The sequence below is a fragment of the Hetaerina americana genome, unplaced genomic scaffold (genome assembly GCF_022747635.1).
Source record: "Hetaerina americana unplaced genomic scaffold, ioHetAmer1.1.p SCAF_7, whole genome shotgun sequence".
NCBI lineage: Eukaryota > Metazoa > Arthropoda > Insecta > Odonata > Calopterygidae > Hetaerina > Hetaerina americana.
The window spans coordinates 23,368,038-23,395,628 of record NW_027287316.1 but is presented as its reverse complement, the minus strand read 5'-3'; the positions used below and the strand labels follow the sequence as shown (position 1 = coordinate 23,395,628).

At 36.1% G+C, this 27,591-nt stretch overlaps 1 protein-coding gene across 3 annotated transcripts in view; it reads left to right on the top strand.

Annotated features, from left to right (window-relative positions):
- Positions 1–27,591, top strand: part of LOC139696911 (titin homolog) — a 45,124-nt gene that overhangs the window by 3,591 nt on the left and 13,942 nt on the right. For all 3 annotated transcript variants that reach the window (XM_071595793.1, XM_071595792.1, XM_071595791.1), the window contains exons 3-7: positions 625–851; positions 14,498–14,769; positions 16,853–17,673; positions 22,531–22,671; positions 26,197–26,546. In XM_071595793.1, the coding sequence (XP_071451894.1) occupies positions 633–851; positions 14,498–14,769; positions 16,853–17,673; positions 22,531–22,671; positions 26,197–26,546 (1,803 nt within the window). In that variant the 5' untranslated portion in view covers positions 625–632. The remainder of the gene's footprint in view (positions 1–624; positions 852–14,497; positions 14,770–16,852; positions 17,674–22,530; positions 22,672–26,196; positions 26,547–27,591) is intronic.

Here is a 27,591-nt window from a genome sequence, read left to right as displayed (position 1 = left end):
ATTATAACATTGACAGATGATATCCTGAACCAGTGGAGAACTCACTAAGACTTCATTCCTTTAGATATCTTGTTATACTTGGGATATTTTGTTGCCATTTGTTAAATAAGGTTCTTATAAGTGTAATTGTTATTATTGTGGGAGTGAAAAACTTATCGTTTTGACATGTCACCTTGGGGTTCAGCATTAGGGAAAGATAAATCAGAATTTTTAATGGTATTTTTGTATTCTCAACTGATGCAATTTCAACTTTTTATGTTGCTTATATATCATATGAGGGGTGCGGTAGTCCATGAGTAGAGCGTTGGACTAATGACCCAGGTTCAATTCCCTGGCATGCCTCTCTGAGCACCCTCAGCTCTACCCAAGCCATGTGATTTTTTGTGTACCAGATCTTCCTGGGAAACCATAGCCTGCGCAGGGAAGGGAACTGACCCCCCTATCCTTATCTATGAATTTCAGGCCGTTGGGCTTAGTATTGGATGAACTCTAACATTACTTACCAAACCGATCTTCGGGTTGATTACTGGGTTTATGGTTTTTTAAAATATAATATGGTGGTAAAATCTCTTATTTGTCAGGTTTTAAATCCACAAAAATAATCATTTTATCTATTGATTGCAGAGATTAGGATGGGATCTAGATCTGCTGCAAAAGCCAGCCGAAGTAAGGCTGTAAGTGGTGCAGGGACAAGTAAAAGTTCTGGCAAATCTGGCAATGCTGATGGCAAACAAGGCCAGAGTGAAGAGACTGAGGAGTATGAAGACCTTTCCATTTTGAGGAAGTCAGTTGGGACTAGTGTAAACGGCTTGATTCATGCTTTGAAAGTTCTTCAAACTGGGACAGAAGAGGTAAGGTGTGCTTAGATATTTTGAACTAATATTGCTGGGTGATTTATTTTGACCTAATCCAAGGAACTGCGGGAGATCCCGTAAAGGTACCTTTAATGAGGTCATCTGCTAATCTGCATTTCAATGCAACAATTTCAGATTGCAAAAATCATTCACCTTGACCGGGATTCAAACCCGGATATAATATTCAGCTGAGTACTTTAGCCAGTGAAGCTATCGAGGCGTGGGACCCAGGTTCGAATCCCAGTCAAGGCAAAAGATTTTTACTCTCCGACATTGTTGCATTGAAATGCATATTAGCAGATGGTTCTGTTAAAAGTTACTGGTGCTGCATCTCCAGCAGTTTCTTGGAATTTGTCAAAGGTAAAACCATCCGTGAGTGTTTAAAGTTGGCTTTAACCTCATGGACTGGGGCTCGTCGCACATAACTACAAATGCCCGTGGCATTGTATGTACATGGTATTTTGTGACAACATCTTGTTCCTTTAAGGCCCCCAACATTTCAGAGTTTAAGAGGATGCCTCGATAGCTTAACTGGTTAAAGCGTTCGGCTGGACATCAATGGATCTGGGTTTGAATCCTGGTCAAGGCGAATGATTTTACACTCTGAAATTGTTGCATTTTATTTTTACCTGTTATCAGTGTGTCACAATACCTTTCTGTCTCACAATATCAATCTATAACTTTGTGGAGTAGAATGATACATATTAAGGACCTGAGTTGCATCTGGGTTACTTGACTGTAAGAAATATTGTGAAGAAAAATTGACTCCTTATTTAATTAATTCTTAAGAATTTTTACCATGTATACACCAGCAGAGGAAAAAAAATGAAAAGGTAAATCATATGGCACAAGTGCATGTGTGGCTAAAAGAAAAATAATTTTTTAAGAACTTGTTCTCATTTGTATTCGGGCTGTTCAATGAAGAGTGATCATAACTTATTTAGCAACATACCTTAACTCATCCTCCAAATTTTGATGAATTTTCTCAAATTAGTTCTCAAACCAGTTAACCTAAATTTTTTCTAGTCTTCGAAGAAGTTCTGGAAGCTATTTTTGAGAGATCCTTTAAAATTGCCTCAGCAGTCTTCACCAAAACTTTTCCGATTAAAAACAATTTCCATGGAGGTGTTTCCTCACATAGGAGAACAGGAGAAAGTCACATGAGGCTAGTTCTGGATTGCAGAGAGGATGAGGAACACACTTCTCATTGATTTTCATGAGATATTCAGAAACAACATTTATGATGTGCGGCCATGCATTATCCAGTCCATTGCTTTGAAATGAAGCCTATTGTGATTGATGAGGCCTTGGAGAATTTTCAGTACATCCCCATGGCATCTCCAGTTGTGTGTTTACACTAGATTCCCTGAATGTCAAAAAATGATATGACAGTAACTTTCCCACCACCTTGACTTTTTTTGGTGTTGGTGATGCCATAGTTTGCCACGTGAGAACTGAGAGCATTAATATTTGCTATCAGGAACAAAATTATGTTGCCAAGTTTCATGTGCAGTGATAATCCTTGAAATAAACTCCTCATTTTCCTGTAACCTCAATGGCAATCAAACCCACAAACAATTTCATGTGCAATATTTCTGTTACTAACTTCTGGTTGTCCTTCAATACAGTTTTCAATGTTTCTGATAGTGATCTTAAAGTTGTGTGATGGTCTTCTCTCAATAAGATAGCAGTGGTGTTAATATTTATTTACGTATAGGCAGTGACTTGAGATCGCAGACCACCTCCCTTTGAAATCGTTTTCCCTCTTTAAGCATTTTGAATCTTATAGCTGTGCTTCATGGAAAAACAGACTGATTCATCATTAGGCTCTGTTTGAATTACGTAGGTCTCAGGGGGTGATTTTTTCAGGCAAAATCAAAACTTCAATTCAACATCTCCATCATTACTGTATGCGAGCTGAGCATGTTCCAAATTTTTGCTGCTACTGATGATGCAATACTGGAGTAATATCAATGAAATTTGTACCACATATACATTGCTCACTAAGCTAAAATTATAAGAAAACTAAGATTTTCCTTGATAAATTATGAGAATAAAAATTGAATGGTCACTCTTAATTGATCAGTCCCTAGTACTGATTTTAAGAGCTGGGTATACAATATCACCAATTCAAAATCAACACCTTCCTGAGTACAAATTTTGAATATTAGAGGATAAAATATATTTAAAATCTAATGAGGGTGCCCTTGTTTTAAAATTTGTACTAAATAATTTCAAGGGTCATGCATTGAAGCTTGATTGTTTTGTTCATTAGGAGTTGCATGCTTATGGGTCCTGTGTTAATGACAAGTAGTTGCCATTCATTAAGGCAAATTGAAAATAACCATTCCATAGAGATGTTATTTTATCTTTTTACTGTTATATTATTAATGCAAAATTTGTGTGCAAATTCACACTTCACTCTCATCCTTAAAATAATGATCATTACTTCATGTTGAGAATTGCCTTTTTTGTGAATTTTGTTTGGTCTACTCTCAAGATCCTCAGACTTTGCCATGTGGTTGAAAGAATGGGGTCATAAATCTAAGGCATCATATATGAGAACATGCTCTGTATCTTTAAAATTGAAATTTGAATATTTCACATAAATATTTGATAAATTCATAACATTTTTGGATTCAACATTACCTTTGAAGAAATAGTTGGTGCATTCAAATGTCTTTAAAAAATTAATAGAAAGAGGAAAGCCTTAAAAAGAGAATTCTCCATTGTGCTCTTTTATTTTGTTAGAACCAGTGGCGACTTCTTTCTCGGTGCCACAGACCCACCAATTAAAAATGAAGAATGCTTAGAGTGTTTACTGCCAAATCATTCTCACAACTAGTAACTGCCTGCTATCAAGTGGGTTGCATCAAATAGCATTTCTGAGGTGCACCTTATACAGCCCAGAAGGTGTTCTACTTTTTACTCACTCCCCCTGGATTCTTCTTTCCCTTTATTAGTAAATATACTACATTTAATCTAACATTCTTTGACTGATAGTTTCATCCTATGCCTTAAGAGGAAGGTGTGTGACTTTAATTAAAATGATGGCTTCCAATAAATGAAATATGAGGAGGCCATGATTATTATTTGAGTAGCGCATATGTGTATGGTTGTATGTATGTTACTTGTCATGCATACAATGGACATTGTATGAATGTTTTGAGCAGGTGTTTGTATCATAGAATTCAGAGCCAATCAACTTTTTAAGTGTTTGATAAGTCATATTGGTAATCTTATATTATGTATATAAAAATGGGATGAAGAAAGTTCGAGTAAAACAACTTGGAAGGGAGGTATAAAAGGGTGTTATTGCAGTACTCATTGACCATTTAAATAAAGAGATTTTATGAAATGTAAGTAAATATGTATATTCCATGTAGTGTTTTCACTATATTAACTATCATTGATTGGGACTTGATTCATTTAAATAAACAGATTCAGAGTTTAACCTTAATTTTTCAAACCATATCCTATCTAATTCTGTAATATGGTGTTTTTGTCTCTCAGTTATTGAATGTTTTATGCAGTAAATGTAAAGTGAAAGTTTATTTAGTGCTATATCTTTTCCATGGATTTAGCTTTCATTAATAGCTTATGTATTCTTTATATTGATATCAACTAGCTCAGTGCTTCAGTTTTTCTGGAATACACATAACTTTTGTCCAGAAAATATCCATTCTGCTGAGCATAATTGCATATTTTTCCTACTGGTTTGTTTTTTTTACACCAGCATACTCTTCCCTGCACAGGCATACTTTTTAAAGTAGATCTCTCAGAGATTTACCAAGCAGCACACCAATGGAATTCTAAATTCATTTCCTGATTTACTGAATCAATCAAGAAAGCTAAATAAAATCAACATAGCCATCAAGAGTAATAATGTGAATTACCATAGGGTAATAACTGTTGGGGTCAATGCTTTCCCTCGATATTTCATTAAGTATGTAATTATTAGTAAGGTTATGACATCCTGCATTCTATTGGTGAGACCATTTTGGAAATATTGTCTTAGGCTCAGTTACTCTCTATAATGGCAGTCTAAGCGGTGAGATTTGGGCCGAATGAACATCAAAATGGGAAAAATTCACCGATTATTCAAGGAGAAGCTTAACTTGCTTAATATGATGGTCAACCAGGGTACACTGTTTATGGATAGATGATTCAAGGCTTAAGGCACTTGAGAAAGTGAGGAATAGGGGAAAGTGAACATGAAAGGAGTTGAAATAAGGGGAATGGGAGAGAGAAGGATGGGTGACTGAAATAAGAGGTACCAACCAGAAAAACTTGGTATTTTCCAGGGCAACATGGCTATATCCTTCTCATGTTAGGGATTCTTGTCCATGTTGTAAACTTTTGTCAGCTAGTTCCTCTAACCCATGGGAGGTTAATTCACATTTTCAAATTGTCTAAGTAGGACCCCGTTTTCAGACAGGGGTCTGCATGCATTGACTAAATTCTAACCCAATTTAGAAACTTGTGACCTTCATACCATATTCGGTGTATGAAGTTCTGTTGTCAAAAACTACGGATAATTTTCTTCTGTGGAGTGTATGAATTTTTTTTAATTGGGAGTATCCTTGTAGTGCTACAAACCTGTCACCTTCCCAAGTGCACTTGGGAGAATAATGAGACAAGGTAATCCATGCCTCTCCCATTTTAATGGTATGATGAATAATACTTTCCATTACCCCTCCTGTAGATATAAAAGTTGTTATTGACTGTCTGGGAGAGAATAGCAAATTATAGTATATGGGATGATCATTTTGGGTTGAGGAAGGGTAGGAGTATTTGTGATGCCATAGCAATAATGAGGTGAATGAGGGAAAGAAATAGAATACAACCAAGACACATTTGTTAAATGGCTTTGAAGAAGTCATTTGATGGAGTAAATTGGGTAGAATGAATTAATGTCTTGCTGAAAATAGAGTACCTTGAAGGAGTAGTTCACTTATCCACAACCTGTACCTGTTTTAGACTGCTTAGGTGCTTGTACTGGATAGAGAGTTGGTATTGGCAGTGGTAATACGAGGCATAAGACGGCTGTTCAATGACACCTGTAATTTTTCATGTATAGGTGAAGGAAATGATAAAAGAGGCATGGGAAAAATTGGAGACAGGAATGAAACTCTGTAGAGAATTCATAAAATTAGGTAGGTTTGCAGATTTAAAGCTTAAGTTAGCCAATCAGCCAGGATCTTATAATCTTAGCTGAGTGTATTAGAAAATTAGTGTTATAGGTATTGGATGAGAATCATTTTAACCAAACAGGTTTTTCTATATAGAGGAAGGCTAAGTTGAATGTTAAGATAGCAGGGGCAACAGTTAACTTATCTTGGAAGTGTTTTGTTCCAAGATAGTCTAATTAGTAAGGATATAAGAAGAAGAATTTCAACTCAAGCTAAAATCTGCTATTAAGTTTTAATAAAACCACTTCAAGAATTCGTCTTCAGTGTTTTGATTAGTCATTCCAAATAGACACTTCAATATGTACCTAAAACAGGCTCTTGATTTATTTTGTCACATTTGTGAGTATAGTTGAGAGTTAATATCAAAATCTCAATTGTTATGAGCAATATGAATTTTATACAGTCCAGGTCTGTCAATGTCTGGAGTTTCATATGTAGATCAATTGTCCTTAGCTCTCTTTTGCTCATTGTGAAAACTGAAAGGTACAAAAGTTTAGCAACTCTATGAACAGGTTTCTACACTCCTAAAAACATACCTGATGCAATGCATATATCTTTACCCAACCCAGCAATGTGATATTAAAATTCTCACTGGCTCTCAATAGCAATTACTAACCGACTGAAGTAGTGCATATTTTTAAAGTTACTCACCCAAACCCACTTCTCCAACTTAAATTACCTATTTCTTCCTTGAAACTTATGATTAATTCCAAGAATAAACTTTAGATAAAATAAGATGTGAGCCGGTTTTGCATTCCTATTCTCTCCGAAATGAGTTTGCTCCTCCTATGGACTAAAGGATTATCCTCCCAGTAGGATATTTACTGAGAGGTACACAAGAAAGATAATAATAGGTAACATTAAGTGAAAGGAAACTAGAGGATGGAAACAAGTTCTAACACAGAGGTAGAAATGTGGAAGGAGGTGTAAATATCATATGACTTCTAGGAACTGAAGCATTCCCACTGTTCTTTTCCAAAATTTTTGAATAACTATGACCAAGACAAAAAAGTCTTAGAACTCTGGTACAACAATAATTCCCTTGCCTCTCCCACAAACACAACCTGGCATCCAACCCTGCTGTAAGCTGCTCTTCAACTCTGCATACTTCCTCCCTCCCCTTCATTCTGTCCAACATGCCTATCCTTCCTCTCTTGCCTAATGTTCTCCTTTCAATATACACCTCAACTTCCCTCTGCAACTCAAAATCCACTGCTACCATCTCTTCTGCTTTCTTTGGATTTCTCCTGACAATCCTCACTCTTCCTCCGCCATGTTTAGGACTTCCTTGTTTGATTTTCTTTCTGTCCATTTCATCTTTTTCATCCTTCTTCACACCCACATTTCAAAAGCCTCCAATCTACAGCTATTATCTTGCTTCGATTACTGTAATTCCAGGCCATACAAAACATGGTTCAAACCTCATTTATGACGAGCCTTTTCTTAACATCCTCACTCAACGTCCCGGTAATCAATTCACACCTTTTTGTAAATGCCTGTCACTATGGAACAAGTTGATACACCTGTTAACAAGGGCAATATCAGGGTGCCACCATGACTTCCTGAGTTTTTGACAGCATACTGAGAAGATCCTTGGTTTCATAAGTGGGAATGATTCCCTCTTCCTCCCTTGAAGAAGTCTCCTCTGAGACTAGTTTCCGCTGCTAATGATTGATGCACTGCATATTTTCTGTTATTAGCTCAGTCCTGTGATCAACCACTAATTCATTGATGTCCTCTTCGGCAAACTCCAAACCCATGGACCCAGATCCGATGTCAGGAAAAACATATGGTTCTTTAAAGCCTTTGAATCTCCTTGAAGCATCATATTCAGACCAGAAAATTTTCCTGGCAGTCTTCATTGTCCTCAGTGACACTTCCCTCAAAGATTTCTCAATGATTATCGGCTAATGGAGCGTATTGTGATGATCCCTCCAGAATTTCTGTTCCATTTCTTATGTACCTTCAAAACATCTCAGTAACATAGCCTTGGTGTACAATTGTTTGAAGTTTGAGGTCACATGCTGGTCTTGAGGAGTGATATGAGTGAAAACATTTTATCTTTATGCAGCTATATTTGCCCACCAAATCATTTTCTAATTCTGGAGAATTCCCTATAGTCTTGTTCGGAACAAGGAGAGCTTCATTGGTGATTTTTCTCCTGCAGATAAGCCTTTACTCATGGAGCAAATTCCTTTTGTATCCATTTAGTGAAAAACTGCCTGTTAACCCATGCTTTCACATTCTATCTCCACATAACATTGAAATTAATTTGAATGATCGTTCTTCTTAAAGTCTCTCAGATTCTCTGAATGTTACATGAGCAGGGGTTTGATCTTGCATTCCTCACTAGCATTACCACACAGTAAGAGATTAATGTGGTCTTTCATTGGCTTATGGCCTGGTAAAGACCTCTTCCTTAGAGATATATGTTCACCAGGGCATATTTTGCCAAAAGAGACCTGTTTTGTTGCATTCGAACACTTGTTTTGGAACTTATGCCTTATCATTCAAAAACTCTGTAAACTTTTCTGCTGCTTCCAAATTAGAAATGACAGCCTTTCTGGGCATAAAAACTCTGGGGATCTCAGTCCTTCTGCAAATGCTCTTGAACCGCCCTATACTAGCCTTTAACTCCTCCTTTTGAGCACTAAGCATGCCTTTCACTGAATCAATGTGGGAAATTTGGCTTTCTCACAAATTATCATCTCAGAATTCACATCACCAGCTGTTTTTTTACTAATCCATAATAAGAGGAGTTTTTCCATCTCTCCCATACTTTTCAATATCCTGGAGGTCAGTGTTGTAACCCCTATTGCCACATCAGTTGCTTTGTTAGTTTCTTTATTTTTCAAAATCATACAAATAGTAGATTAAGGCATCATAGCAGTAGTAGCAAGATTAACCACATGTCTACAGCTTTCATGCGTAGCATGAAGATCTTCTCTTAAACTTTAATGGTTGCCCTAATAGCTTTAATCTTTCTCTAATTTTCCTCATGATGATTTTTAGGGCCCATGGTGACTACACTAATTTTCTATTCAATAAAATAACATAAAACAGCCGAAAAAGCATGAAATTAAGAGCAGAAATCACATCATATTCTCTCATTACAGTCACCGACAGAAAACTGAATGACATAGCATATGGGTGACCCAAGTTCTGAGGAAACATATGCACAAACGCACATGAACTACATGCTTGGCTAAAATATATTAGGTGTAACTTGCGGAAGTGTTTCATTCCAATGCCAAGTTTCAGTGATAACTATTTCCCTGCCAACCCTCCCTCTTCTCTCATCATCTACTAATGATTTTTCTCTATTCTATGACACTATATGGTTGACTCTGCCAACTATATTATTGTTTGACTGACTATATTGATATGCAACGAAACCTAGGTCTTGTGCAATAAATTTTAGATGGAAACCATAAGTGACTATTTTCTTATTTCAGAGCAGATTTATTCTTGGTATTCAGATTCCTAGAAGTCATTCATTTTCTGAGGCAATATTTACTCAATTTTTCATTTGGATTCTAAGTTGTTCAAGTTTGGGGGAATTTGGATTCCTGGGCAGTGCCGTAAATGTGAAGATACTGCAACCAACCAAAACTACTGCATTTGTATCATATAAATGAGTTGTAGGTCCCTTTGTGGAAGGAAAAGAAAACTTCTAAAATTTTGATCTTGCATTTGCGGGGATGGCAAACCTTTTGGCTGATGAGTGCGAACATTTATGTATGTGCTAAGAGTATATTCTTGACTTGCATGCCAATCCATCAAGTGATCACCTTTGAATTCATAGCACCCGCCCAGCTCTGTGTGCCAAAATAATTGCCCTGCATGCCACTTTGGGCACAAGTGCCATAGGCTTTGCCACCCTCGGCATAAGGTGTCATGGCTTCGTTACTAAAAATTCTCGAATTCCTTTTATCATGTATATCTTTTCCACGCCTGCATTATAAAAACCTCCAATCCACGCCTACTATCTTGTTTCAATGACCATGTTTCTGCATAATACAAAGCTATGATCCATGTCAATGCTTTGATGAGTCTTTGCTGAACATTCTTACTCAACATTTCTGTCATCAATGCCCTTCTTGTTGTGAAAATGTGTTTGCCTAATTCAGATCTTCTTTTTATGTCTCTAATGCTTCGACTTTTTTTGGTTCAAAACACTTCTAAGATGGGTAAACTGTTTCTCCTGCTCTATTTTATTGCCTCCTATTTTAAGACAGCTTTTCGCGCTCTGGAAAGCTGCATAAACTTTGTTTTCTTTATATTTATTCATATTCCATACCAATTGAGCTGACTTTCTAATGCACTTAGAAATGCTCTTAAGTCCTTGAGTGACTGGGTAACTAAAGCTTGATCATCCATGAACATGACTGATTTTATGAATTCCAGACTGATTTTCATTCTTGTATCCAATTTTTCCCTTGCCTCTTTTTCCATTTCCCCCATGTATCTGTTAAAAAGCAGTGGTGATAATGGACACTCATGTCCCTTTTCCAAACACTTTCTATACCAACTCTTCATCCATGATATCCATTTGAGCAGTATGAGACATGTTCAAATGCTGGACCAATTTCTATTCCAAACTTTATTTTTATTTTGTTTAATTAGAAAGAATGTCAATTCTTAACTCTGTGCACAATTCAAAATGCTTATTACTTGAAGTCCGATAGTTCTATAAAAGAATTTATCTGCAAAAGAAATGGCAAAATATATGTTTTAAGTTAACATGTATGCTATTCTTGTGGATTCATGAATTTTCTACCAAATCACTTTTCAGCTGACCCCCTCCAGTTCAGCTTCAGTTTTTTTGTCTTTTAAACTATAATATGGGAAATATTACTTCTAATTTCCCCCTATCCATTTAGGCTCTGGCAATAAATTGAATTGTACACTCAAAGAAATGACTGATTTGGCATTTTTGTAGAGTTTTATTTTCAAAATTTAATGAGACTGGTTTCACCTACATTTGGCCGCTTCTGAAGCATAAATCTCGATGTATATGGTAACTATGCCAAGGAGAGGGTGGAATTTATTGGGGAAGCAGAAGGGAATGGCTGCAGGGAGGTAAAGAAAGCAGAGAACGAATGGAAAGGGTGGGTGTTAGGATGAGAATGGCTGGGTTAAAGACACACTGATACTAACCTCCTGACTCAGGAAAAGTGCATGGCGTTCGGGTTTAGTGACAGAGGATGTATGTCACCCTAGAAGAAAGAGTTTGTTGGAAGGGTATATATAGGAAACAGGGCTGTGAAGGGAGGGAGGAGGAAGCAGGAGGAAAAGGAGGAAGGCTGTTAAAGGGGTGAATTATTTTGGGGAGAGAAGGTTTGGAGCAAGTAAGGGAGTGGATGTTGAGAACATTAATTAAAGATATTTTATCTGAGGTTAAAAAGCAATACAATGCTATAAAAATCTAAACTAAAATGATTGAGGATTTATTGGTGGAATATCTTTCTGATTTTAAATATTTATTGAAAGCTGTTTTAGAATCTTGTGAAATTTGCCGGAAAAATATTTTTAAAGGGCAGATTTAGTTAATGAAGTAATTACTCAAGTTCACATGAAGACATAATTACGCAGACATCTGCATATTACTCTTCCTTGAGGATGTTTCATTATATCTTTATTCCTCTGCTGCATATTACACATTATTACTACATGGTTCAATTACTCCAGGATTCATTTTCATAATTTTCAGTTGACCTTTAGGATTTGGATACCAAACTGTTTGGTAGATAATATAAAATCTCTTCCTTGAAATATTCCTTTTCATGGGCCTCAAATGGGGTGATTACAGGCTCATATTGTCGTGCAATTGGTTAACATGTCCACCATAACCTTAAAATCCTATCGAACCACCAGAGTCAGTTTTATGACCCATTCATTGTGCTTTCTCTTCATCATCATTTTCATATTCTTAAACGTTACATTTATCCTCTTTTGTATGTAATTTAATTTATTCCCTCCATATCTATTGTCCCAAAAAGAGCATATTTACCAATCCCCAGCCATTCTTTACCATTTTTAACTGTATTTAATGCTCGGGCACTCTGCCACTTTACCATTCTATTATATTTCTATGATAACATTGTCAAATTTTTAATAACCCATTTTTCCCCTCAATCCTCCTTGGAAGTCAGATGATCCATATTTTAATTAAAAAAGTCCTGTAAATTTCATTATTACATCAAGAGAGTTTTATTTTCTAGCCTGTCTAATGCACATAATACTCCTATGTCAAAAAAGGTAGCTCTGAACTTCTAATTCCTTGAATTTTTCTGTAATGGTTCATGAACTTTGCCATGAATTGTAATGCTGCAGAATTTTTATTTTGATTCAAACTTGGATCCATTGACTGAATTTAGGTTTGAGCATTAGCATTGATATAGCATATCATTGATTGGTGTTTGATAGTTCTTAAACTATAAAGGAACCACGCTTAAAAAGCATAATTCATTCCCGAACCGTAATGTGAAACACGTTAAACAACACAATTTTTCTCATATAAATGAATTGGAAATACAATAATGCATTCCATGTCAAAAGAATACTAAAAACATTATGTTTAAGGTTTATTGAAAGAAAATTATTTGTGAATTGTTCAAGATTGTGAATCATCTTCAATTTTTCTTCTATGGTGGTATGAACCAATCTGGAATTCAAATTCAATTTGCCGAAAACAGATTCCATTTAGGCTGCTCTTCCTGATTTAACATTCCATTGAAGGCTTGTGGAGTTTCTGGGTGGTAAACAAGCCGCGGTTTAATTTTCAAATACGGCACAATTTTCACATTGGCACAAAAGAGCTGCATGAAATGACCTTCCATTGGCTTGTGGCTAGGCAATGCATTCTCCTCTTCTGTTCAATAGTTTTGGTTCAGCTTTGGTTTCCACATCTTTCCTTATATACTTCTTTTTCAGCTGTTGATAGTGCTGGTGTCTTTTGAACAAGGTTGCCAAAAATCACTTTCACCTCTTCAAAAATAATATTCTTGTTGATAGTGTCACTTTGAAATCACTCTTTCTTAATCATATGAGAAGCAACCTTTCAACATTGTTGAGGATCCATGACCATTGTGTAGATATTCTTGTCACACACTTTGAATCACATATCTCATTAATTTTGTCCTTACTCTTGAGGATAGTGCAAATCGCTGATGTAGATTAATTGTATGTGCATGCTAGATCAGCCATGCTCGCACATCTTTCTTGCTTACCAATGGTTTTACTTTTCATTTCTATGGTTATTTTAATTCTCCTATGGCTGTCTTCTTGCTGCTTTTCCTTTGGTGATATTTTTGCAAGGGTTATTACTCTTTGTGCAAAAACATCACTAATAACATGTCTGAACACAAGTTTGGAAAAATAGATGATAACCAGCAACACTAACATGCTAGTGGAATGATTGCTAAATATACTGATTAAGCAGTCGTACAATCTGGGACTTGCCCTCCTTCACATCATCACTCATTAAGCAAGTCATTTTATTACATAATTTTTTGCTCGTTATACAAATTACTCATTATGTGAGGTGTTCCTTAAGCAAGGTTCCACCGTATTTAAAAATTTCACAGTGTAAATATCGTTTGCATGGACCAGGATCTAATCTTGGATCCCTCAATTTCTGGGCCAAGTGCTTTAGCCAATTAAGCTACAGAGGCATCATCTTGTTCTGTGAATTTCTATTGGGCTTAAAAGGAACAAAATTTTGTGAGAGATTGCTGTAAATACAATGTCACAAGTAGTTGTGTGCATTGTGCTCCAGTTCACTTTGTTAAAGCTAGCATTTTAACCGAAAGGTGTTTTCTTTTGACTAATTCAGAGAACTGGATTAGTTGTTATGATCCAGGATCTTAATCAAGATGAATGCTTTTACTCCTGAAGTATCTGTATTTTGGTGCACATTAAAGGATGACTCTATTGATGTAAATGTTGCAGCATTTTCCACAGTTCTTTGAATTTTCTTAAGGCATTGGTAGTTGGTTAGATCTGTTAGGATATGAGTTTGATACTTGTTTAGTAAAACCTCTTCTCGACTATTTTCAGGCATTCCTTTTTGTGATAGATTTTTGGTATATTATCTGTGATTCCACTACTCCCCAGCTGGAACACACAAAGCCCTTGAAAGCCAATTACTATTTGCAATATCATTTGTAGAAAACTACAGTTTTTTTGAATTTATCTTCATCTAATCCCATGTCAAGCATCTTGCTTGAAATTAATCATTTCGTGCAGTCACAAGAAATTTTTGCCCGTGTCAGCTTTATTCAAATGCCTCCTTTTCTTAAATATCAAGTTTTTGGTGTTAGGAAAATATGGTGTTTGCATGTCTTTATTATTTTAGCATTAACATCTTTTCATTTTGTCTGCATTAAATGTAATCAATGTAAACAGGAAAAATTAATTGGATTTTAACTTATCTGTTCTCCTTCACAGATACGGAGTCTTTTGTCGCAGGAGTGCAAAGTGATATATGAGTGCCGCGTTTGTGACAATTTGTTTCGCTCCCTCGCCAATTTTCTCTCGCACAAGAGGATATACTGCAAGGGTGTGGCATCATCCTTGAACCCGTCTGGGTCTTCTCCCTGCCAGCCTAATGGCCTCCTGCCTTATGGGGGACACAGTACTGGCGAGCCTCAGTCCGATGGCTCCCTTGAAATGGTTATTGTGGAGCCTGAGCCACCACCCAAGCGACAGCGGAATGAAAGGTCGGGGCACTTATGTAATGCCTGGAGCATTTTTCATTTATTGGGTGAAAATCATTTGTTTATTTAAATGATGTTGGATTGTCAAATGTTTATGGTTTTCAATATTTAGAAATCAATGGACATTGGCAAAAAGTTTATTCTTAATAGTTAAGTGCCACCCTCATCAGACACTAGTGTGTCTGTGGATACATATATACAGGTATTGGAGCTGGTGAAAATCTATTTACATGGTTGATGGTATCTGAATCAAACTAGATGTAAAATAGTTATTTCTGGAATTTTACGTTGGATGATAACCATTGTAGACCCTCGCTATGTTTTCTTATGTGAGTAGTTCTGTCATATGGGAAACGTTGATTTAGCTCACTGATGTTCTGCCTCATGTTCAGAATACCCTCTGGGCCATGTAGTTTGAATTAAAATTTTTTTAATGCATTTATAATGATGAATTAATATATTTAATCAAATTTGTAGAATAGAAGTAAATCACGAAGTTAATATTCAAGTGCAGCACATTTCCCTGAGGGTGGCAAAAATGTGTTGTGTCTTAAACACAATAATAATGTGTTGTAGGTCGCAGTAGTCCAGTGGGTAGAGCACTGGACTGCTGACCAGAGGGTCCCGGGTTCGATTCCCGGGCAAGGCACTCAGGGCACCTGCAGGGTGGCAAAAATGTGTTATGTCTTAAACACAATAATAATGTGTTGTAGGTCGCAGTAGTCCAGTGGGTAGAGCACTGGACTGCTGACCAGAGGGTCCCGGGTTCGATTCCCGGGCAAGGCACTCAGGGCACCTGCAGCACCACCCAAGCTTAAGTGATTTTCTGGGTACCAGGTCTTCCTGCGAAACCATAACCGGCACAGGGAAAGGAACTGGCCCCCCTACCCTGATGTGTGAATTTTCACACGCCGTATAGGGCTTAGTACTGGGTGATCTCTACCATCACCTACTAAACCAACCTTCGGGTTGATTACTGTGTTTATGGTTTTTTTAATATGTGTAATGATGACAATAAAACTTTCCAATTTTTAAATATTTCATGGCTATAAGTGCAGTTAAGAAGTTTCCAGCGTTCATTGAAAAAAGTAAAGCCTTTCCATAAATATTCAGTCAGTACTTGTTTTTTCTTACCAGGATGGGCACTCACGTGAGAAATTGAGGAAATTGTGTTGAAAAGTCTGGAATTACTCAATTCCTTTAAAAATTTGGAGGAAATGTGAAAAATCAAAATATTCTGAAAAAAATGATGAGTTTGACTGATTCTTTGTTAGTTCATGAATTTCTATCCCTTATATATCTTTAATGTTCTTTTTTCTGCAAATTAAGTGCTATGACACATTTCGTTTCAGATTGCTTCAAAATCTTCAACTTTAAGCAAAAATATCTTTACCTAAACCATTTTCACAGTTATTAGCATGATAGAATGTAAATGCATTTATTTTCATTTCTCCCTCAATAACTCAGGGCTTACTGCTGTTTAATTATTTACCCATAGTTTTGGTTTAGATCATATTAATATTGTCTTTTAATGTTTCTCATTAATGTAAATGTTGTACACTTTTACCAATCTATTCATTTATTAAATAGAAGAGTTCTGTGGAATATTGGCTACTTAATGCCTGGAATATCCAGAATATGAATAATTTGCTACATTGTTAAATTTTATATCTGATTTCTAATTACTGTGCTCAAGTTAAGCAGTATTATTTTTTCATGAGTTGATCAGTTACCTAATAATAGATGTTACGCTTTGGCAAAAAATGTTCTGTGCACTCCTAACTTGATTTAGTCCTCACTTTTTAAAGGTAATGTAAGGAAAACAATTGATATTAATATTGGAAGAGGTATTAAATCATTTAATTTTCTTAGTAATAATTGTTTCCCTGAGAACTTTTTCATATGAAATATGAGTAATCCTAAAGTGTCTATTTATTGTGGATCATTGCCATATAATTTTTCTGTCATCCCTGGCATTGACTTTTGAATATGTATTGTGGTTATTAGACATATTATTTACATAAGACAGAAAACTATTCTTTAGCTTTGATATTTTAACAAACTCTTCAAAACTTTTTTTTTACAGTCCTGATCATTGGCTTTGTAATGAATCGACACCTTCGTCAGATTCAACCTTTGTTGGGCCCTTGCCTAAACTGGAAACATCTGTTCCACCCATTCGTCGACGTAAGGACATTTGTGGTGTGATAGAGAAGTTGTCCAAACGTGCATGTCGTCAAAACCTGGCCAATGCCACAGCTGTGGCATCTCATTTTGCCTCTTTCACAGGAGGAAAACTGTGTTTGGACAATGCAGTATCTACCTCTACCTCCAATGCCCTGTACATGGAAAACATTTCAGAAACCAAAAAGGCTGTTTATCAGACACTTCTGTGTGCATCATCGTCATCGATGAAACTCAGTTTCCCTCCCAGTGACTCCGAACATTCCACAGTGCCCTGTGTCAGAGAGGCAGGCAACTCTGTTGACATGGATCCTGTTGGTGCTCAGGATTGTATGGCTGGCTCAATATCAAAACTCTCCCCAACATCCAGTCATCTGCCTGATCCCACCTCATGCTCAATGTCAGGGATTGCCAATTACACCCCCTCATTTCCAGCTCCCCGAAACCTACTAATAAAAAATCGAGTGGCTCACATGCAGGCGGAGATAGCAGAGAGTGAAAGTGGCGTGCTAGGGCCAGATGGCATTCTCATCCCCTCCTCAAAAACCAATGGCCCCATGTTTCCCCCTGAGGTGTGCTCTGGGGGAGTGTCCAACAGTGAAGGAGAAGAAGTAGAGGACGAGGAAGAAGATGGTGAAGAGGTGTCACCCAAGGGGAAATCAAAGTCTGATTCCAGCAAGGGGCAATCTGCTGAAGAGAAGGAGGAAATCATTTGCTCGATTTGTGAGTTTCACACTTAGCTATTCTAGTGTGTAAGTTGCTTGCTAAGAGTGCATGTTCTTGTTTAATATCATGTACAGGGTCTGTCCATAAAATGAGAAGAATGGCTGTGGGGAAAAATTTTATTGCAGATAAAAGTACGAATTGCTAAAATTCTTCGAAATAGCACTCTTGTGCATTGAAACACCGATGCCAGGATCTCTGCCAGTTGTAGTACATTTCCGGGAAGGTGTCTATGGGAACCTCATTGAGACACCTTGTCATGGCCTCTTTGACGTTATCCAGAGTTCTAAAATGATTTCCTTTCAACCTCCTTTTTATTCTTGGGAATGAAAAGAAGTGCGTCAGTGCCACAAGGGGCTGTAGGGCGGCTGGGGCAGCCCTGGTGCTTGGCCAGGTTCTCAAAAACGAGGCAGGTGGTGTAGGAGGGTGCTTTGTCATGGTGCAGCCCCCAGTTGGCAAAGATCTTATTTCTAACACGTTGTACTCTTTTCCACAGCCTTTCGAGGACTTCCATGTAAAACTTACTGTTTACTGTCTAGCCCTAAGGCACAAACAAATTGTGGGTAATGCCTTTTAAGCCAAAAAAGATGACGTGAAAAAGACGACTAATTTTTGGTACAGAACCTGTATATTATTGGATTAAGTTGCTTTGGTTGTTTTGATTGGTTTGATGTTTTTCCTAATATTTACTTTCATTGCTGTATTTTAAGACATAGTACTTGTTCAAAATTCTTTGCAAACTACTTTTGGACATGTTTGCCTTGCTATGTTTATAGCATATTTTGGCCCTTATCTTATTTCACATATTTTGGTCCTTATCTTTTGCGTTTCTCTAACAATCTTTGTTTTATCTTTCTGACAAGGGATGATGACCAATGGTAAGTCATGGCTCCTGCACAAATTTAAAACGATGAAAGAAAAGAAAAATGTCAACCGATACGTTTAGGAAAGTGTTCATTGTGCCCACCACCTCCAATATTTGTAGTTGAAAAAAATGAGAAAAAGTTTATTTTCCGCATTCAGCAGCATGCCATCAGCTCTTGCTGTTTCATTATTGATTTTGATGCATATTCGGGGGCAGTTTCAAGTTAGTTGTTTCATATTATCCTTAACATATTTGCGTAAGTAATAAATATACAGACTAGGTAAAGTTAGAATTTTCAATTCTTTAAAATAAGGTTTGCAAGTTTGCCTTGGGTGTATTTTTGCTATATACCTATTACATCTTTTTTGAATTATAAAAACTCTACAGAAGACAGGTGATGCTTCCCAAAAAATAATCCATAGCTCATATGTGACCAAAAGTTGCCATAGTAAGCGATTTTCTGTGTATTTTAATCTGCAATATTTGTAAGATTTCATAGAAAAATCCACTTTTTGCCGAAGTGGAACATAGGCCATTGATATGGGTCTCCCATTTTAAGGACTCATCAATAGACAAACGTAAAAACTTGGTGCTGTGTACCCTTTCTATGGGCTGGCCTTTTGAGCAGAGGTCTAACTGAGGTGCTTCTCTTCTTTTTTCTAATTGAATATAATTTATTGTTAGTACATTTACAGACAGTTAGTTAATCTTAAACCATTTTTTCAAAAGCAATAATGAGCAGTCAAACTTAGCTTGCAACACATTAGGGTCTTTGTGGCTCATTGCCAGAGTTTTATCATATGCATGCAGAACTATGTTGTTATTCCCAATACATCTACGGAAATCATTGATATATAGTAGAAATAGTAATAACCCAAGAATGCTACCTTGTGATACCCTGACACGTATTATTTCTATGGGTGATAAGTGATTTATCATAATGTTGTTGACCCCAATACCAGAAGCCCCCACCAGCTGTTTCCTGTCCTTTAAATATGATTGAGGTCATTTATGGGCAATGCCCCATATTCCATAACATTCACTTAGAAGAATTTCATGGTCCACAGTATCAAATGCACGTGAAACATCACTGACTATGCCGACAGGGTATTCCTACAAATCTAGAGAAGTTATTATCTTTTTTAGAAAACTTCCAGGAGTATCATTGATACCTTTTCCCTCTTGGAATCCAAATTGTTCTATCATTTTATTTTTAATGATACATTTCATACGCCTGTCTCTCATTAAGGACTCAAAGATTTTAGAGAAATTAGTCAATAAGGACACTGGTTGATAATTGTTAATATCGTCCTCATCGCCTTTTTTATGAAAAAGTTTTATCTTTGCTATTTTTAGATAGTCTTGAAACTTGCCATTTGTGAAGGACTCATTTATTATAAATGTTAAGGGTTTGCTTATTAACTTGGAGCATTATTTAATAATCATGGTAGGGATATCATCAATTCTGACCGATGGTTTACTGTTAAGGCTCATAATGAACTTCAAGACCTCATCCTCTGTTGCATGAAAGAGGGTCTTGGAAGATATCATGTGCTGGCAAAACCATGCATCAAACCTATCATTACTCATTATTCCATTTTGTAAATGCTCATTAGTTAGGTAAATAATTGCAAACTTGACTACTTGTTTTGGATTAGATAGATTAAACTTTGCCCTTTTTTTCAATGTTATAATTCCTCTCTTGGTTACATTTCCCCCGGTTACACTATTGACCACTTGCCATGGTGTTTTAGTGATATTCTCAGATTGGCTGATGACTTTGTTATAATATGATTTCCTTGCATGAAGCAGCAAGGACTTATTCCCTTTTTTATAGCTCTGGAATTAGTTTATGAAGCCTTGATCTTCCCACCCTTTTTTCAATGTGCATAATTCCCTAACTTCATTGCTGGCTGTTCTCACTTCACTTTTTACCCCGCACTTAGTTTTTACTAGCTTTCTGTGCAACTATTCTTCTAGGAAAGCATTCTTCAACGATGAGTTTTACTCTTCTTAAGTACATTTCTCGTGCACACTTTAAATTGAATTAAGTATCCCATGACATCTTACACAATCGCTCATGGAAAGAATATACACAGTTGATTGGGTAATGCCTTGGATATTTCTTACCTTCGCGCTCCTTTGAATTTGGGATAAATGACAGTTGCACATAATGGTCAGAAGTGCTTAAGTTGACCACCTTTGAGTGATCATTGTCACTTAAGTGGAGATTAGTGACAACAAGGTCGATACTTATCGAAGAGGTTGCTGTCTCTTTGGTTGGGGAGCTGATAAGTGAAGTCCATCTGTACAGACACAAAATTTCCCTAAGTTTCAATAAACTGCAGGAGATGCCAATTTCAGAGTGTTGACCATTGTTGGAATTATAAAGAGTTGTTCCTTGTTGAGGTTGTCAAGATTCCCATTGTTGTGCTGGTTGACTCTTATTTCATTGACATAACAATTAGTGTTACTTGCTGTTAAGATCCTTTCTATACTTCTTTATTCAGCACATCTATAAAGTTTGAATCCCTAGGATGAACTTCCTCCGGCTATTATAGTAAATAGATGTGAGCCATTTCAGAATTTTGACTGTGCACCAAAATTCCAATATTATAAGTATAGGATGTTGGTATTATTTTTTTATGTCTACCGATTTGACCTAAAATGCTGGTATAATGTCTAAAATAATACTCGTAATAAGAGCATAATGTCAGTATAAGGAGAGTTATTCATAATTTCAGCTAAAGAATGGTAAAGGTCTTATTTAGGACAATATAACCCTTTACCTGAAAGCAGTTCCGGTTTCAGTCTTTGTGAATAAGAATACATTTAAACTGTCTCTGAATTTCCTCAAAGCAATCCCAGGGAACCCAGAATTACCATAATTTTAGTTTTTGGTGCTAACATCAGTGAACCACTAACATAGTTAGTTGTTATAGCTTATGAGGTGCACATTACTGGCTTTACTCAGCTGTTTCTAGAATCCTATCAGAATATTTTCACAAATTATATCTGATAATGAGAAAAAAATAATTGTATCCTGGGTACATATTTGATAGGTATTTAATGGGGAGTTAAGGAAGATCATATGAGTGAGCAGCTCTTTAGTTTTTGTTCAAGTTGAGGCTTAATATAATGCTAAATAATGCTTGCCAAACACAGTGTATATATCTGATAGTCCATGCCATTACAAAACTTTCATTCAATTACATTAATACTCGTTAACAAAAAATAAATGTTGAGATTTTTTTAAAAACTACAAATCTTGATGTAATGAAAAGAAATTTCCCGTGGAATATTGGTTTATTATTATTATTAGGTAATCTTCCGGTTAAGGTAGGTTTTTGGATGGACACAGCTACTAAATAAATATTTTGTGACTCCTAACAAAATGCAAAATCCAGTATCCTACTCTTCATCAGGTCCCTCTTCATCTCTGAATACTTTCTTCCTCCCTTCATCCCGTCCAAAATCCCTATCCTGTTCCTTCCCTTTCCTCATTTGCCCAACATTCTCCGCTCTATTAGAGTCTTCAATATCCCCTTGCTGGTCAATACCCCCATCATCCACTTTTCCTGCCTCCATAGGATTTCTCCCTACAAACCTCTCTCTTTGCCGGAATATCGGTTTAATTAACAACTATTCGAAGTGAGGCTTTAATAATATGCCATTTGTTTTTATGCACTTCAATGTTTGTCTGAATGTTCATGATTTTATCTATTTCCACTCATATTATTTCAAAAAGAACAAGTTTTCGTTCAACTATTTGGTTCATTAAATTAGGTTTTATTCTTCTAAAGTCATGAAATTTAAGACTAATACTTACCATTCATTGATTTGATAGTAAAAAATAGGTAAGAAAATTATAAAGCCATGGAATTGAGTGTTATAAAGTAAAGTTAACTGTTGTAGCCTCTACCATGAAATCACTTGGTCACAAATCAAAGAATAAATATAGTCCTAATGTGATGTTTCTTTTCTTCTTACAGGCAAAGCAAAATTCTCTACACGAAAAACTCTGAGTCATCATATGAAGAGTCTTCATGTGATGTTTAGGACATACTACAGATGTCCTTGCTGTAAAACTTGTTTTGCAAATAACTGGAGTGTCTACAGACATCTATATAAAGGTGATCAAGCATACTGACTTTATTCAGTCTTGGAAAGAGATATTATTTTAGTAGATGAATAAGAAGAGAATTTTATAAATTGTTCTCTTTGTAAAATATACAGTGACATTTGATTCATTGCTTTTCGTCTTGGCTGATCCAATTTGTTTGATTATCTATTAATTGAGAATCATTATTTCTGGATTCAGGTTTAATTTGTCGGATATATCCTGCTCTGAATACCCCTTATTACCATTGAGTTTTCTGGACATCATCATGCTTAAAAAACTTGCTATCTCCAGTAAAAGTTCAAACAATCATGAACAAAGGTTACTCTATAAGGAATTTCAAAAGTATTACCGTAAACTGATTTCTACCACGAAAAGAACCTATAATGATAATAAGTTACTTAATTCCAATAACAAGTCCAAAACTGCATGGGAAATAATTAATGACTGTAGAGGTAAGAAAAATCCACAACTCACTCTCCCAAAACTTTGTAACCCTGAAAATAACACTGCCATTAGCTATTCATCTCTAGCTAATAAATTTAACAAATACTACGTATCAGCTCCTTGCCTAACTACTTCTCCAGCCAATGTGCTTTTAGCAAATGCACCATCGTCAATGTTTGCCAAGCCCTGTTCTGAAACCAATCTAAAAACTATTGTCTCCTCACTCAGAAACAAATCCAGTACTGGCCCAGATGAAATTCCTGGTAAAGTTGTTCATCATTGTTTTGAAGCCATAAAAGCACCCCTTTTATTTTTAATTAATGAATCTTTGATACAAGGGATTTTCCCATCCCAATTAAAAGAATCAAAAGTAGTGCCCATTTATAAAAACCATGGCTGTGTAAATGATTTGAATAACTACAGACCAATAGCCGTCCAAAATACATTTGCTAAAATATTCGAAAAAGCCATGTATATGCAAATAGCATCTTATCTCGAAAAAAACTTCCTACTTTCTAATTCTCAGCATGGATTTAGATCGGAAAGGTCTACCACAACTGCCATATGTCAGGCAATCGACAGCATACTTAATTCATTAGATGCTAAACGCAAAACTCTTGGAATGTTTTTTGACTTGTCAAAGGCTTTTGATAATGTAAACCACAATAGACTACTAATTAAACTCAATAGAATAGGAATTAGAGGAAGTCCTTTAAACTGGTTGAAGTCCTTTATTCATAATCGCACTCAAAAAGTAGTGTTATCAGTTGATGGGTCAAAATATTCATCCGAAGCATACCAAGTTAACAAAGGTGTTCCACAAGGCTCAACCCTTGGGCCACTCCTCTTTCTGATTTACATCAATGACCTACCTAACTGCTTACCAAATAATGATGGAATAATACCAGTGTTGTACGCTGACGACACTAATATAATAATATCAACACAAACATATCCCAGCCTTGTGGAAAAAGCTAAGTCTGTCACACTTGCTATAAACAAGTGGTGTACAGACAACCTTCTAGATTTAAATGTAAATAAAAGTAAAATAGTAAACTTTACACACAATAAGAACATATCAGATGATCTGCTGGTAAAAATCAATGACCTATCAATTGAGCGTGTGACAGAATGCAAATTTCTAGGTATTTCTCTATGTGCAAATATTTCTTGGGATACTCATGTAAAAGCCCTCCAACACAAGCTCAGTTCAACTTGCTACTTATTAAGACACCTGTATGAAACTACAAGTAAAACTGTACTACTCAATTTGTACTATGGGGAAATTTACTCAAATATAACCTACAGTATAATATTATGGGGATCAGCTGCTATTTCTCAAACCATCTTTAAAATGCAAAAGAAAGCTATTAGAATCATCGCCAGGAAACCTTACAATGCTCCATCAAGGCCTATTTTCCATGAATTAAATTTGCTACCACTCCCATGCATCTACATTATGTTTTTAATTCTATATATAAAAAATAACATCGGCAACTATTCTCTTAACTCTGCCTATCATCATCATTACACCAGAGGCAGGAATGACTTCCATTATGGGAATATAAGAACTAAAGCATTGAAATTAGGACCCAATGAAATGGGCATCAGATTATTTAACAAACTACCCAAAAGTATCAAGGATACACAGGGAACTGCCGTATTCAGGCATAAACTAAAAAGATATCTACAACGCAATATGTTTTACTCGGTTGATGAATATCTCAACAATATTCCCGACCAGTAAGTTCATACTTTTAGTTTCTAGCAATGGTAATGGTCTGATTCATGTTTGTGATCAATGATTTTTCTGAATTTGATATTGTATGTGCATGTTACAGCCGATGTTCATGGGTTTGTACCAAACACTTATGTAACTATGAGCATCTATTCTTTTATGTATCTTAACTGAGCCTGTGTCTTTGCTCCTCATTGACGTGCCTTATATCATGTACATACTTCACCCACCTGGTATTTTTGTATTGTGATCTCTGGGCAAATAAAAAGTAATAATAATAATAATACTGTTGAATGAATGTAAAACTCCAATAGCCGTAAACAGAACTGTTTACGGCTATTGGAGTTTTACATTCATTCAATATTACTAGCCGTAAGAGCTCATTTTATCAATATAACATCATACTGAATCAAGGATTGGTCTATCCAGCTACTTGATGCTTATTGGTTTTTAGAGGAATTTTATTTAATAAAATTAAGCATAAAAATTGTGTAAAATTCTCTTGAGAATTGTGCACAATTCAACCTCATGCTTTGTTTGTGGACTTGGATTGTGTTCAAGGCTGATGTAGTAACTAATTTATGAGAAAACATTCCTCTCCAAATTACTAATTTTAAATGTGTTTTTCTTTTTTGTCTGTCAATTTTAATGAAAGAATCTGATTGCCTTATCCCGAGTTACAACAAAATTGACCTTTCTAGAGAAAATAGTGATAAATGAAGTTGTATAAAGTGCAAAGGAAAACATTTATCTCTTTTTTTTTGTTTCCTGGAAAATTTGAAGAGTTAAGTGAAAATAGTAAATGAATTGACTGTATTTTTTATTGAAATATTTTATTGATATTGCTGAGTTTTCTAAAGCTAGACTCAAAAGTTATATCTGAACACCAATGAGTTAGGTTTATTGTCTTTTGATCATTGTTATGCTGGTCAATTACCATATATAATTGATTGGAGTTGATCATTATTCTAACTCATCCTCCTTCAACTCCTGTGAAAAAAATTCATGATTGAAAGATGTTAATCATCTAAGGTAATTCTGATAAGCATGAATAACTAAAATTTTTCGTTGGTGATTAATTAAAGATTAATTGCAGAAATTACAGCAATATGAACATGCTTAGTTCAATGAATTATAAGAATTTATACTGTTTAGTTCATGGATGCAGAATTTTTATTGCATATTTCTTTCCTAGTCACAATTTCTTGGATGATGGTAAAAATAGGTTGAGTTAAAATTGCATGGAGGTGGTATTTAATATTTCCCATCTCTAAACATCACTAAGTTTCAATTACTCATCTCTATCCTAACTTCTTGATCTTGAATTAATAATGTTGATTCGTCTCCATGCAGTACACCGCAAGACTACTGACCAGGTCCGTAAGCTGAGGGTCCTCATCAAGAAGAAGGCATTCCGTAAAAAGATAATTGTTCCACTGCCAAACTCATCCTCTCAAGCAAATGCTCAATCCATTACAACAGATAAGCCTAAGAAGTCTTCATCTGTCACGTCTTCACCACCTGAGAAAGCATCCTCCCTAGCAGCAAAGTCGTCTTCGTCGTCTACATCTGCAAGCAAAATAGTGTCCTCAGCACCTGGTCGATCTGGTTCACCCCTTCCGCCACCCTCTGAGGCCACACAATTCCCAGCCATCTCAGCACAACATGCTCAAGTTCTTCGAAAATTAGAAAATATTGTGAAGGTATGTTCATCATTCCCTTCATTTACAGGCATTTTTGTACTGGTACAAAATTGCTGTTGTTTTAGTTTGGTTGTCGCCCAGTACATATCTGCTGCAAATTTCTCAGGGTGAATGGTTAAATTTACTGTGGGTAGGAACCTCATAGATCAGTGATTCCTGATATGGGTAAAGGCTAGTTTTTCAATCAGGCCATCAAATGGTTTTCAGGAGACTCTTAGGCAGAGTTTTTATGCTATGAACATATGTGACATTTAAAGTTAACTAGATTGAGTGATCTGCTTTTGCATTAAGGGAAATATTAGAAAATTTATAAATATCTAATTTATATCAGAAGAAATGACAAAAAGTCAAAATATTGTTATTGTATACCCTTGAGGTTATGTAAGCAGCTTTCAGACATGTACCACCAGAGTCTGGCAGGTGGGGAGAGCGACTGCAGCTGCACACCATTACTTCTGCACCTTTGAAGGGGGAAGCATCTGAAGATGCACGTCATTGGAATAAAAGGAGGTAGACAGTTTCTACAGATAAAAATGATTTGTTCCAATGAAAGACCATTCAGGATAAGTTGACTGAGACTCAGTTGGGTGCTGCACGAGTGGGTCTTCTTCATCTCTGATAATAAGGGAGGTAATACTATATCGGATGAGAGAGAGACATCAATTGGCAGAAATTATAAAGAGGAAAGATCTTAATGAAAAGGGATGTATGGGAAGGAGGCTTGTTTTTTCTCCTCCACCCAAAGAGAGAGAAAAGTGTTACCATTTGCCTATACTGTGTCCATCCCAAGCACCAAACCAACCTCCGCATTGACCACACAATTGCATTTATTATCCATTGAATGCAAAAATGGCACCCAGCTTGGTAAGATTGTTTTTCCACCCAATTTTGTGTGCAAAATTGAAATCAAGGTACCTTGTGACAAACCTGTGACCTCAACTATTTCGCGGCCTTTGAAACATAACATAAACCGTGTGGAATTAAAATGCATGCAGTGCCTTTGTGGCTCACAAGTTTAGCTTTCATCCATGTGGCATTGTCACAT